General features: G+C 42.2%; 3 protein-coding genes across 6 annotated transcripts; 1 reads left to right on the top strand and 2 right to left on the bottom strand.

Annotated features, from left to right (window-relative positions):
- The first annotated feature begins 413 nt into the window (after window positions 1-413).
- On the top strand, window positions 414-983 carry LOC136550499 (uncharacterized). Its single transcript, XM_066542094.1, has 2 exons — window positions 414-547; window positions 655-983. The coding sequence occupies exon 2, from the start codon at window positions 672-674 to the stop codon at window positions 978-980; it is 309 nt and encodes a 102-aa protein (XP_066398191.1). The 5' UTR covers window positions 414-547; window positions 655-671; the 3' UTR covers window positions 981-983.
- A 1,234-nt stretch (window positions 984-2,217) lies between these two features.
- On the bottom strand, window positions 2,218-12,008 carry LOC136550497 (disease resistance protein RGA5-like). 4 transcript variants are annotated; one of them, XM_066542093.1, is made up of 4 exons: window positions 11,677-12,008; window positions 4,839-5,509; window positions 2,451-4,556; window positions 2,218-2,351 (listed from the first exon to the last, which is right to left on the bottom strand). In XM_066542093.1, exons 1-3 carry the CDS (start codon window positions 11,851-11,853, stop codon window positions 2,576-2,578), a joined length of 2,829 nt encoding a protein of 942 aa, XP_066398190.1. In that variant the 5' UTR covers window positions 11,854-12,008; the 3' UTR covers window positions 2,218-2,351; window positions 2,451-2,575. The 4 variants fall into 4 exon arrangements, with proteins under 4 accessions (XP_066398190.1, XP_066398187.1, XP_066398188.1 ...); XM_066542090.1 differs by lacking the exon at window positions 11,677-12,008 and adding an exon at window positions 5,832-5,948 and having other exon boundaries at window positions 4,839-5,720; XM_066542091.1 differs by lacking the exon at window positions 11,677-12,008 and adding an exon at window positions 5,832-5,894 and having other exon boundaries at window positions 4,839-5,705.
- Window positions 8,319-11,475, bottom strand: LOC136550669 (uncharacterized). The gene is made up of 2 exons (XM_066542285.1): window positions 11,328-11,475; window positions 8,319-9,285 (listed from the first exon to the last, which is right to left on the bottom strand). The coding sequence occupies exons 1-2, from the start codon at window positions 11,473-11,475 to the stop codon at window positions 8,582-8,584; spliced, it is 852 nt and encodes a 283-aa protein (XP_066398382.1). The 3' UTR covers window positions 8,319-8,581.
- Window positions 12,009-12,410: the final 402 nt, after the last annotated feature.

The raw sequence follows: 12,410 nt of genomic DNA, 5'->3' as shown, positions 1-12,410 counted from the left end.
AGCAAGGCTGACTTTTGCATATTCCCCACGCATGTTTTTTTCCTCCATATTTTTATTCTTTTTCAAACAAAGACAAAGCCGTGCTTTTCTCGTCGTCCTCTTTTCCTTTATTCCTCTTTCACCTTCACTTTGGCTCCTGCTCACGTGCCTACTCATCAGCCATGACAATTTCCCTCCCTCTCCTCCCCTCTCAAATGAATGACACTTTTTATCTTTCCGTTGCATTCTTGCTAATTTTCATCATATGCTGTTACGGAAAGAAGATTAGTTTTTATTCTAACCAACGGAAAGAGCTCTGCACTTTTCATCTGCTGTGCAATTTCCTCTGGTTCCTTGACATGATGCTCACTCGTGCACTCACTCACTGCCAGTTCAATGGCAATCCTTTTCCATTCCACCTTTTCCCTTCTTTGCAACGGCAAAGATCGTCGGCCCTTTGCTGGGCTGCTTGCTTATAAGCAGGCACATTCTGCTGTCAATCTGTCATATCATATCCGTTGCTGCTTGGTGTCCGAACTCCAAAGCGAGAGCTCAAACTAGCTAGCTGGTACTGGTAGCTTGCATGAACAACTCTCCTAGCTTGCTCTTCTTCAACCTCCGGTTCATCTTTGTTCACCTGAGCTAACAATCTCCCTTTCTACTCCGCTATTGCAGGTTAAACCGAGTTCGCCATGGGTCTCCAAAGGAAGATTTTGGGAAAGAGAACCATCCAGCAGGTGCCTGAAGAAGTGGAAGCTGTTAGTATTCCGCAGCTGGTGGAGCTGCGGTCGCTGAAGCTGAAGCGGTCTCACTTCCACGGCGACGACGAGGACGAAGGAGGTGCACGACAGCTTTCACCGCCGCCATTGGCGAACGGCGCTGGAACTGAACGCCACCTGCACTGCCCGCCGGCGCCGAAGAAGCCGAGGCTCGTGCTGGGGTGTAGCCTGGACGGATTCAAGGTGCTGCGTGTCATGGACCTGCGTTGCTTCCTGCGCTGAGGGCTGAGCCAGTGCCATCCATGTAGCTTTTGAGTTTTGACTGCAGCATCAGTTATATTTATCTGTCCAAGTTCCAGATGTCTGACCTGAATATCTGATCGTAGTATGCTCTGTCGAGACGCGCATAATTCACCAATGTAACGGCGGTCAGTTGCCGGCCATATATTTCTCAATATCCATCTGGATTCGAATTTAGACTTGGCTTAGGAGACCGTGTATTTTTTTTCTAATATAGAAGTGTGAGTGTCGATATTCATAGCTTTGCATAAATGTAGGCATACATATATGCATCTATATTTTGTTTTAGAAAAAGTACTAAAAAAGACATACAAGTAATGGGACAATTTGTATGTGGAATCTAGGTGTGGAATTGTGGAAAAAATATAGGTGGAGACGGGAGGAAATTAAGCAGAGTTTAAGCCGTCTCTTCAATCCTGTCTTTCAGGTGAACACTCACATGCCGTTGCTTCAACTCAACCTTCAACATTTTATCTTCTTCCCCCATAAAAAGACTCTGTACATAGGGGCAGGGATCACTTGGTGCACCTGGACTTTTTGCATTTTGACATTGATCCTGGGCAAGCTGACAAGCTCAGGGAAGTTCATTGATTGGAAGCCTATTGCTTTCTTTGTTGCAACACTTGTATTGTGTAGCACCGGCTGGAATGTCGTCACCTCTACCATGCCAGTGAGTGCAAGGCAACTTATTCCGTTCAATACATGGCTATTATTTAGATCTGCAATTTTTGTGCCCATGATTCCATACCTAGTTCCCTTTCTGTCGTGCAGCAGTGACCAATTCTCCTTTGATTTCACACGGGTCCATTCCAAAAACGACCTTGTTATTTTGCCGTTGCTGTCACCAGCATAATTTCTTTAGGCTCTGTCTCTTTATGTTCAGTTGACTCCTGAGGCATATCGACATTAGCACCACTTTCTTTCTTGGCCATATATTTTAATGACAACTCATCTAGCTCCTTTCATATTGATCTTTACAAACTTACTTTGTCGGTTCTGTTGGCAATGACACTTAAACAGCTCTCTTATCCCCAAGATGTTAGATGTGCCTGCACATCTTTCCATGGGAGTGACTCCAGACGGTTACAGCTATTCTTAGAGTCCCTCCATAGCATCCTGCAACTCCCTTTTGCAGTCATGTATAATGCAGACATCAGGTTGCTCCTTCACGATTGCTTGCTCTGTGCAATTGAGGAAGCGTAAGTAACCCAAGAAACATACAGATGTCTCTTCAAATCTGTGAGATTATCATTTGACTGATGCAGATTATCCAGTTATGCCAGATCTTCCCATTCAGGAAGCAGTCATGAAGAGAAAATTTGGCAATTTCTTTCGCAGAAGAGTTACATGTCACTGCATTAAGAGGAAAAATTAATGGTTACAACACATCCAAACACAATTTGTGGTTGTATTGTATGTCTTCCCTTCTGGGATGACGTTCTACAAGCTAACCTGAATGGAGCATGTGGTGCGAAGTGTCGACCTTTCCATTTTGGCAACAAGCATGAACTGCAGAAGCAAGTACACGTATATTAAGCCGCTACATGCCACATCCAACGTCATCTTTTGAGTGGTCCTTATTCTGTGCCTGCCAGCCGACTCCGTCTACGAAATCGGATGTCAACCGTGGGACAGTTGGGAAGCATCTTTACTTGGCCACTGATGACAGACTTGACGGCTTCCTCTGCTGGATCATTACTACCTTCAGAAATCATCCAGACAATGAGCACGATATGTTTGAGAGATGAGAGGTGCTGGATGCCAACCTCCAAACTGCCATATGTTGATTGTGCTTTATCTGCATCGAATCCGAGCCTAAGCCATTCTAGCATTCGCATGCCTCCTTCAAATATCAAACCAGGTCCATCTATATTACAGAATTCGAAACGCCTTAGGCATCGGAATGCACCACGACTGATGATGAGCCCATCTTCAGAAACTTGCTTTACGAAAAGGTATAGCAAACGGATGGCGGGCAGATCTTCAAGAATACGTAGATACTCTCGCTCCATCTTTTCAACTTTTATATCCAAGTGGGTGAGATCACATAGACAGGAACTAATCCACTTTGGAAACCTGGAGAAGTATTGACTGATATGAATGAACTTTTGGAGGAGACATGGAGGAGGGTTCCACGAATCAACAAAACACTCTCCACCACCAACATGGTCATTAATAGTGACACGCCGAAGGTTGTTTCCTCCAAGTTTGCAGAGGGATGACATCAAAGATTTCTTTCTAGTTTCCATATCACTTGTTTCAACCCCGATGAAAGTCACTCGGAGCACCCTCAACCTGCTCAAAAGTGCTAGATCTTCCCCAAAATTGATGGAGCACTTCCAGCAATCAATAGTCCCTAACTCCTGAAGGGATTCCATGTTACCAAACCCATCTGGCATGATGAGACGTTGACCAACAAGATGCATCAGTCGCTTGAGCCGAACAATACTTTCTGGCAGCTGTGTTACTCCAGTCCCGCTTAAATCGATGGTCTGCAGATAGTGTAGGTTTCCAATTTGATCCGGTAGCACGACACCGCTTGCACTACGGAACCCCAGGTATCTGAGATGAAATAAACTTAAAATGCAATCAGGGTCAACAATCCTCAAATCACGGCATCCCTCTAGATCTAACACTCGAAGGACAGGTAGGTCTAAAACAGGAGGCATAGTCCAATCTCCAACATTGTATATACTAACTGACCGGAGATGGGAGAGATTCATGGTTGCTCGAGAGACTGCCAGTGCATGTTCTGGATTGTCCGAGACAGAGAGCCGACGAATCCTTTGATCTGAAGATGGAACCCCCTGGCCATACAACATAGTTAAAAAATTTTCTTCAGCTGAACGAGAGATGAGGAAGTTCAATACAATATCATGGACTCGACAACCTCCTTCGCTACGTGTTTCATATCTTGAACGCAAGCTAATGGGCTGGACCAAACTTCTGTTTACGAACTCATAAAAGTAACTCTCGGCAACTTGCTCCAAAGTAAAGCCTTGTTTTTCAGTGATAAATCCTTCAGCTATCCATCTCCATACTAAGGTATCTTTGTAAATCATGTGATCCTCTGGAAATGTACTCAGATACAGTAAGCAATTTCTCATATTGTGAGGTAGATCGCTGTAACTCAGAGACAATATCTTATCTATCACTTCCAGGCCACTATCTTTTTCGTGCATAGAATGGATAGAATTCAGTGCCCTCTCCCATTCTTCCTCTGTTCTTGGTTTAGTAGCTAACATGCTAGCTAGAGTAACAATGGCCAGTGGCAAACCATCGCATTTTTCAATTACCTCATTTTTAATCCCCTCCAGCTGAACAGGAAAGTTGTCTTCATCACATAATGTCCTTTTCAGAAATAATTTTTCAGAATCGTTTCTGCTAAGAGGTTTCATTTGATAGATAAAACCCTCATCTGAAGTGCAGGAGAACTGACCTACACTGTTGATACGTGTTGTCATAATTACTTTACTTGTATGGCCATTATTAGGAAGAGCACATTGTATGGTTTCCCATGCTGACTTTGTCCAAACATCATCTATCACAACGAGATACCTATAAGCAAGTTTGTGAAGCAGTGAAAATCATTTCTGTATAAAGGCAATAGAAACGGTTGCGCATACATGTAAAAATGCTACAAAAGTTTATGAAAAATACAAATACGACATACACTAGACGTTAGTTTTAACTTTGGATTGTCATCATGCAAAACTACTTATTGTTGTGTAAGAGAAATTTGGTGTAATTAATGGCTGTACAAGCAAATAACCACTGAGATTCACAAATTTCTAGTACGTGTTCTGAATTAAGCTAACTAAAAAGAAAAGTTAAACTAACCTCTGATTTTCAAGATGTGATCGTAGTCTGTCGATTAGTTGTTTGTCACTGCAAGATCCTATTGCCATCAATCCCAAATCTCCACCGTGGCTCCCAATTTGAGATAGCAACTCCCACAGAAGGCTATTCATATTGGGCTTTTGCGACACAGACACAAAAGCCACGCAAGAGAATTGGCCCCTGATTTTCTCGTACACCTGTTTAGCAAGTGTAGTCTTGCCTGAACCTCCAGATCCAACAATGGCGACAACCCTCCGTCGCTCCGTTGGCAGGTTCTCGCCGACGAGCCGGCCAATGATCTCCTGGCTTGGGCCCTGGAGGCCCACGAGCTTCTCCACCTCCACGTAGAGTGCCTGTAATCGAGGATCGATCTCCGCGTGCGAGATGCTAGAACCGCCCTCCTCAATCCTGTATCTCTTTCTACGCTGGTACGATTCGTTGGCAAGATCGTGAAGTTCTTTGATCTCCTGAGCAAACCTGTGGCGGTAGTGGAGTTTCTTGAGCTTCCGGATCATCCGGAGGAAGAACCTCTTGACGCCGGTGGTGGTGTCCGGCGGTTCGTGGTCGACGTGGTGGGTGAAGAGGTCGATGCTGTCTTCCAAGTCGTAGGCCAGTTCGCGCATCTCCGCCGCCCACGCCTTCGCCTGGGCGTCTGAGCTCTCCATGGCCGCGTGCTTCTCCAGCGCGAGGTTGATGGCGATCAGCTCCTTCCTCAGCTGCTCCATCTTCTTCCTCACGTTTCTGAGCTCGGTGGCTAGCGAGCTTGTCGAGCGCCGGGCCCATCATCCCCGCCAAGGCGCTCTCCTCCCCAGCTCCCCCATCTTCGATTCCTCCTCCCCTCTCCTCCGACTCACATAATCATCGGATCTTGGAGTTAGGGAACTATAGTGGATCCAAGAAAAAAAATTCCTGTTAGTGGTAGTAGAAATCTTGCTTTGAAACAAAGCACTTGCTGAAATAAATTGTTCGAGGAGATGAGCTGCTCTCACTTACTGATGAGATGAGTGTAGGAATCCGTATTTTGGAAAATAAATTGTTTTGGCTGGCTGAAATGAGTTTGTAATTAGTAGGCTATGAAATCTAAGGTTGTTTGGATGGATACTATTATCTCTTTGACAATTACAGTAGGCTGCTTTGTTCAGATGGACAGATGGATTACTCACGGCCCCACACAAACTGGCACTGGCCGAAGACGTGAGCAATTGTATCTTGTCCTCAATACACTTCACGCAGGCACTACAATTCGTGGGCAAACTCGTTGCTATCCCTACAATAGCTATGACGATATCAATTTTGATTTGAAAAAAGTCTAAAACACTACCCTCAAACATGGTCTATGTTTAGATAACTCCTAAACTATCATTTAGTCTGCTGTACTTCTCTCAATTATTTCAGTTCCTCTAATTTATCCTTCAACAAAAAAATATCTCTTTTGTTTCTCTACATTCAAATTGATTTTTCATTTCAAATTCTGTGAGGGGGTAGCTAGCACCATAGTTTATGGCCCTGTTCGGCTGGCATAATTTTGGCTGAAACTGACTGAAAAACACTGTTCTGGTTGAATTGTTGTAAAAGAAAAACACCGTTCCGGCTGAAAAAAAAGAAGCCGAATAAGTCGAATATGGGGTAAGCCGAACGGGACCTATGTTTCAAGAAATATGTCACAAAATTTAATCATAATTTTGGTAGGTTAGGACATATAATAATAAATTAATACTAGAAATATAAATTTGTATTAAACATAATGATATAAAATCATACGTATTTTTAAAAATAATTTATGGTGTCCACTATCACCTTTACAAATTTCAAAATAAAAATTAAACTTCTGCATAGAGAAATAAAAAAACAAATCTTATTAAAGGGTAAATTGGATCAACTGAAATAGTTAAGAGGAGTAAATCAAACTAAATGTTAGTGTAGGGGGTTACGTGGACATAAGTGATACTTGAAGTAGCAATTTGAACTTTTTTCATTTGAAGCTAATCATGGGTGTATGCAAACGATAACTACCAAATAAAAAGGATACATGTTTCTTTTCCCAACGTCCTTAATCTGTCTAAAAAATTATAGAAACTTATTTATTATAGGACAGAAAGAATATACATCTCACACAATGATGAAAAGCACAGGATGACATGAGACAAAGGGTTGTATGCACACTGAGAATTAAAAAAAATACAGAGAAGAACTCAAAATCTTTACGGTGCAACCTCTGTATCCTGCATGTCTACATAATTTACCAAAGCGTCATATATACTACTCCCTCCGGTTCTATAAAACAAGTCGTTTTGAACATCGACACGGTCTTTAAGAAACAACTTTGACTGTAACTTTTTGCTATAAAATATTTATAAAATATAGTCAATATATATTTTTTATGAAACTACATTTCAAGATGAATCTACTTACATCACTTTTATATTTTCAAACTCAACCCAAAAGAAGTTATTTGTAGTCAAAGTTTAAAATATCTGACTTAAAACAACTTCAAAATGACTTGCTTTAGAGAACCGGAGGGAGTATAATGGAGCCTAAGCAGAGGTAGATCTAGCCCCGGGTACCAAAGCTATACACTATAAGACTAGCCACAATGTACTAAGGCTTCAAATGTCAAATCATAGCCGATGCTTCAACTTTCATTTATGCCACAGTGGCCATGTTCGGCTTACCCCATATTCGGCTTGTTCGGCTTCTTTTTTCAGCCGGAACAGTGTTTTTCTCTCACAACAATTCAGTCGAAACAGTGTTTTCAGCCAGTTTCAGCCAAGTTTCAGACCAGCGAACGGGGACAGTGTACCGGTGCCTCAAATAACTAAACAAACAATAGTTTATTCTCTCCCCTCATAACTCTTGTCAGATCTTTATATCACTTACATGTGGGACTATATATTCCTTTTCAAAGCAAGCACCGGTGAACCTACTTTCCTCGGTGCCAAAGTTTTCGCTGCTTGAATTTACTCATGCAGTGTGTAAGCACCGATGCTTGGATGAAAAATAGGTTTCAGGCATCGGTATTTCACCACACTGTGGGTAGTCTAATGGAGCCTAAGGGGCGGGTCTAGCACCGGTCGGCCGGGCCCCCCACTGCTGGATGTATGGAGCTCCTCCTAAGATCCCTCTACAAGTTTATAGTCACTAAAATTTAGAAGTTGAGGCTAAATGTAGAAAACAAGTGAGAGAAGCCCCTCATAGAGTATGTTTCTAGATCCGTAAGCCTAAGTAACAAAAAAAAAGCATACAGTACGAAGCTGTAAGATTATCATTTGCCTGATGAAGATTATCGAACTGTGACAAATCAACCAATCAAGAAGCAGTCTTGAAGAGAAAATTTGGCAAATTCTCTTCTCAGAAGATTTCCGTGTCACTACATTATTAAGAAGAAAATCGAATGATTATTATAGAACACATCCATGTACAACTTGTGGTTGCATGTCGTTCCTTTTGGGACGACATTCTATTTTCTATACCTACTAATAACCTAAATACAGCATGTATAGTGCAAGTGTCCGAGCTTTCCAGTTTGGAAACAAGCACAAACTGCAGAAGCGAACATACAGTACAACAGTACAGTAAACCAACCACAGGCCGTTACATACATCCTATGGGTTCTTCTATGTGGCCCTGTTGTGCCTGCCAGGTGAAAACCGACTCCCAGCCTGTTCGTTTCGTCGTAAACGATCGTGGATTATTTACTGCTGGCTGGTTTGGTATGAGAGAAAAATACTATTCTAGCTTATAATTTACGATCGTATACGAGCAAGCAAACAAGCTGGCCGTCTACTAAATCCGATGTGAACTGTGGCACAGTTGGGAAGCATATTTACTTGGCCATTGATGACAGATTTGACGGCCTTCTCCGCGGGATCATTTTCACCTTCAGAAGTAATCCGGATAGTAAGATCGATACGTTTGACATTTGAGAGGTGCCCAATGCCAACCTCCAAACTGCCATATGCTGAAAGTGCTTTATCTGTGTCGAATTCGAGCCTAAGCCATTCCAGCATTCGCATGCCTCCTTCAAATACCAAACCAGGTCCATCTATATTATAGAATTGGAAACATGTTAGACTTCGAAATGCACCGTAACTGACGATGAGTCCATCTTCTGTAACTTGCTTCACATCAAGGTATAGGAAACGAATGGCCGGCAAATCTTCAAGAATACGTAGATGTTCCCTCTCCATCTTTTGAACACGTATATCCAAGTAGGTGAGATCACATAGACAGGAACTGATCCACTTTGGAAACCTGCAGTGTTGACCATCATGAATAAACTTTTGGAGGAGGAGCGGAGGAGGGCACCAAGAATCCACAAAACAATCTGCACGACCATCATACTCATCAATTTTGACATCTCGAAGGTTGTTTCCTCCAAGTTTGTGGAGGGATGTCATCAAACATTCTTTTCTAGTTTCCCCATTACTTGTTCTGACCCCGCCCAAGACTTAAATCATATAAATTTCACAAAAAAAGATAGAAATTATATAGAGAATAAATCACTCTTTGTACGATTAGAAAAAAAATCACGAGTTTCCATGCGGTGGAACCTGCCTGCCTAGGTTAGGCTCACATTTTTAGTTAATAATTTTTTATCAGTAATCCGAGGAAATGGTGCACTTCCTTTTTTCAGTTGAATGAATCTTACTTGTTTTGGAACCTTTATCGCAGAAAGCTGCAGTCATGTGAAGTATATTTTGTTAAGAAAATTTGTTTCAATGCACCATGTTAAAAAAGAAGTTACCAATCTTTAGGCAAACTTGTAATGGCCTTGAGGGTAAATCTGTATTTACTATTCCTTTTCTATCCACCATTGTGCTTGCTGAAGATATCCTCCTAATGTCTGATTAAGATGGGCATGAGCGATTTGCAGTTGAAATGGCATAAAGCGATGAAACAATTTGATGGACCACGCTTAGCTGGCCGACCGGAGATCGGAGAACAGAATCAGCAAAGGAGAGAGAGGATGAGACGAGCAAACACTGGCATTATTTGATGAATCCGTACCTTTGTTTACAGTAGCAATTAGCTGGCATGTGTACCATAAAGAACAAACGCAGGACAGGGAGGATGAATTAGTCAAAGTGTTCTTAGTTGATAGTTTCCGTCTTGGATTGTTGTGTCGTGCAGTGCAAAATAAGAGCTATTGCCGTGTAAAGCAAAAAGGCATCCAATTAATGGTTTTGCAGACGTATTCATTTAGCTTTACCCAATAATAACCACCATTGACATTTGATAAAAGAATCTTCAAAGCAAAAAGTTTGTAAAAGGAAGTGTTCCGAAACAAGCCAAAAAGAAAAGGGAAACTAATCTTTGATTTTTGAGATATATCTTAGACCCTACTTGGATACATAGGACCAACAACTAGTTAACTAATTTTTAATGTTTAAGAGTAACTCCAAGAGTCTCTCGTCTAGATCCTTCCTTATTATTAGATAAATAGAGATTTTTATGAAAAAATACCATCCAACAGCTTCTTTATTTAGTTATCCAAATATAGCCATCTTATATTCTAGATTCCTCGCTACCTAAAGATAGAAAATGAGAATGACTCTCTATAGTGCACACAAGATATAGAAGAATTGTTGGAGAATGGAAAGATATAGAAAGCGATTTTTATGCAAATGACTCTTCAAATGATAATTTAGAGAGTGAGATTTAGGCCCTGTTCGGCTTACCCCATATTCGGCTTGTTCGGCTTCTTTTTTCAGCCGGAACAGTGTTTTTCTCTCACAACAATTCAGCCAGAACAGTGTTTTTTTCAGCCAGTTTCAGCCAAGTTTCAGACCAGCGAACATGGCCTTAGAAGGACTCTTGGAGATGCTCTAAGGATCTAATAAACATGCAGACTAATTGTTAATCCGCTAGTCATGAACTAGTTGTTAGTCCTGAGTGTATCTCTGTGTTGATGGATTAATCGAAGGTTTCTTTGAATTTGGTAGTATTATTAGTTTTGGATTGCCGTTGTGCTAGAATTATTGTCAAGGGAAAGAAGTCAGAGTAACTAATGGCTGTGCAGGCGTAAACACATTTATTTATTTAATTACTCTTACCCAGAAATAACCAAGAAAAGGGCAGATAAACTAACCTTTGATTTTCAAGATATGATCTTAGTTGGTCGAGCAATTGTTGGTCGCTGCGAGATCCCATTGCCATCGATCCTGAGCCTCCAAGTTGAGATAGCAACTCCCGTAGAAGGTTGTTCATGTCGGGCTTTTGCGAAACGGACACAAAAGCTTTACAAGAGAATCGACTCTTAATTTTTTCGTACACCTGTTTAGCAAGTGTAGTCTTGCCTGAACCTCCAGGTCCAACAATGGAGACAACCCTCCTTCGCTGCGATGGGTTTTTGCCAACGAGCCGGCCAATGATCTCCTGGCTTGGGCCCTCGATGCCAACGAGTTTTTCCACCTCCACATAGAGTGCATGTAACCGAGGATCGATCTCCGTGTAGATGCTAGAGTTTTTCAAACGTGTATTTCTTTATACGATCGTACACCTCGTTGACAAGATCATGAAGGTCTTGGATCTCCTTAGCAAACTTGTGGCGGTAATGTAGTTTCTTGAGCTTCCTTATCTTCTTGCGGAAGAACCTCTTCACCACCCCAGTAGCCGTATCAGCTGGTTCATGGAGCATCCCGTTCGCTGGTCTGAATTTTGGCTGAAACTGGCTGAAAAACACTGTTCCGGTTGAATTGTTGTGAGAGAAAAACATTAAAATTGATGTATCTAAAGAGCTGAAAAAACAAGCCAAATTTAACACAAGCGAACAGGGCAGCCAGCTCGCGCATCTCAGCCGCCCAGGCCTTGGCCTGCGCGTCCGGGAACGCATGGCCATGAGCTTCTCCAGCGCGAGGTTGATGGCCATCAGCTCCTTCCTGAGCTGCTCCAGCTTCTTCCTCACTTTCTTGAGCTCGGTGTACTTCTTCTCGATGAGGCTAGTGAGCTTGCCGAGCACAGGGCTCATCACCCCCGTCAAGGCGCCCACCATAATCTTCTCCTCAACTCCTCCCATCTTCAGATCTTGCTAGTTCCTCCTCCAAACAATTGACCCTCCCCTCACATACTCGTCAGATATTGGAATTTAGGACTAGATCTGGCTGCAAGAACAACCACCCTTCAGTGAAGCGTTGACTTTGCAGCAGCTCCTCGATGGCAGGCACGAAACAGGCTAGCGGAAGACTGTCTTGTTGAGGGTTTGATGCACCTAACGTAGATGGTGATCCAAAATTACTAAATCCGCTATACTCCGTACCTATCTATGCCTACATCAGTTTCTTTTTTAAATTGATGTATCTAAAGAGCATCTTCTCCAGCTAGAATACGTCAGCATCGATCTAAAATAACGTGGAGCATTGATTTAGAAATGACACTCTAAATAAAAACAAGAAGTTTTGCAATTGTATAATTGTGGTCGTGTGGATAATTTAGTTATTTGTTCACAAACTTAATTGACCTCTCAATCATCTGTCTCAAGTCTGCCGGATCTGTCGGGCGCCAGATATCTCAAATGATCGCTGAGGCAGAGGCAAGTGCCAACCATTTGAAAACAACCTTCACCTGGTAGAATTG

The sequence above is a fragment of the Miscanthus floridulus genome, chromosome 4, assembly GCF_019320115.1.
Source record: "Miscanthus floridulus cultivar M001 chromosome 4, ASM1932011v1, whole genome shotgun sequence".
Classification (NCBI taxonomy): domain Eukaryota; kingdom Viridiplantae; phylum Streptophyta; class Magnoliopsida; order Poales; family Poaceae; genus Miscanthus; species Miscanthus floridulus.
The sequence above is the reverse complement of the archived record's forward strand: the minus strand, read 5'-3'. Positions and strand labels throughout refer to the sequence as shown.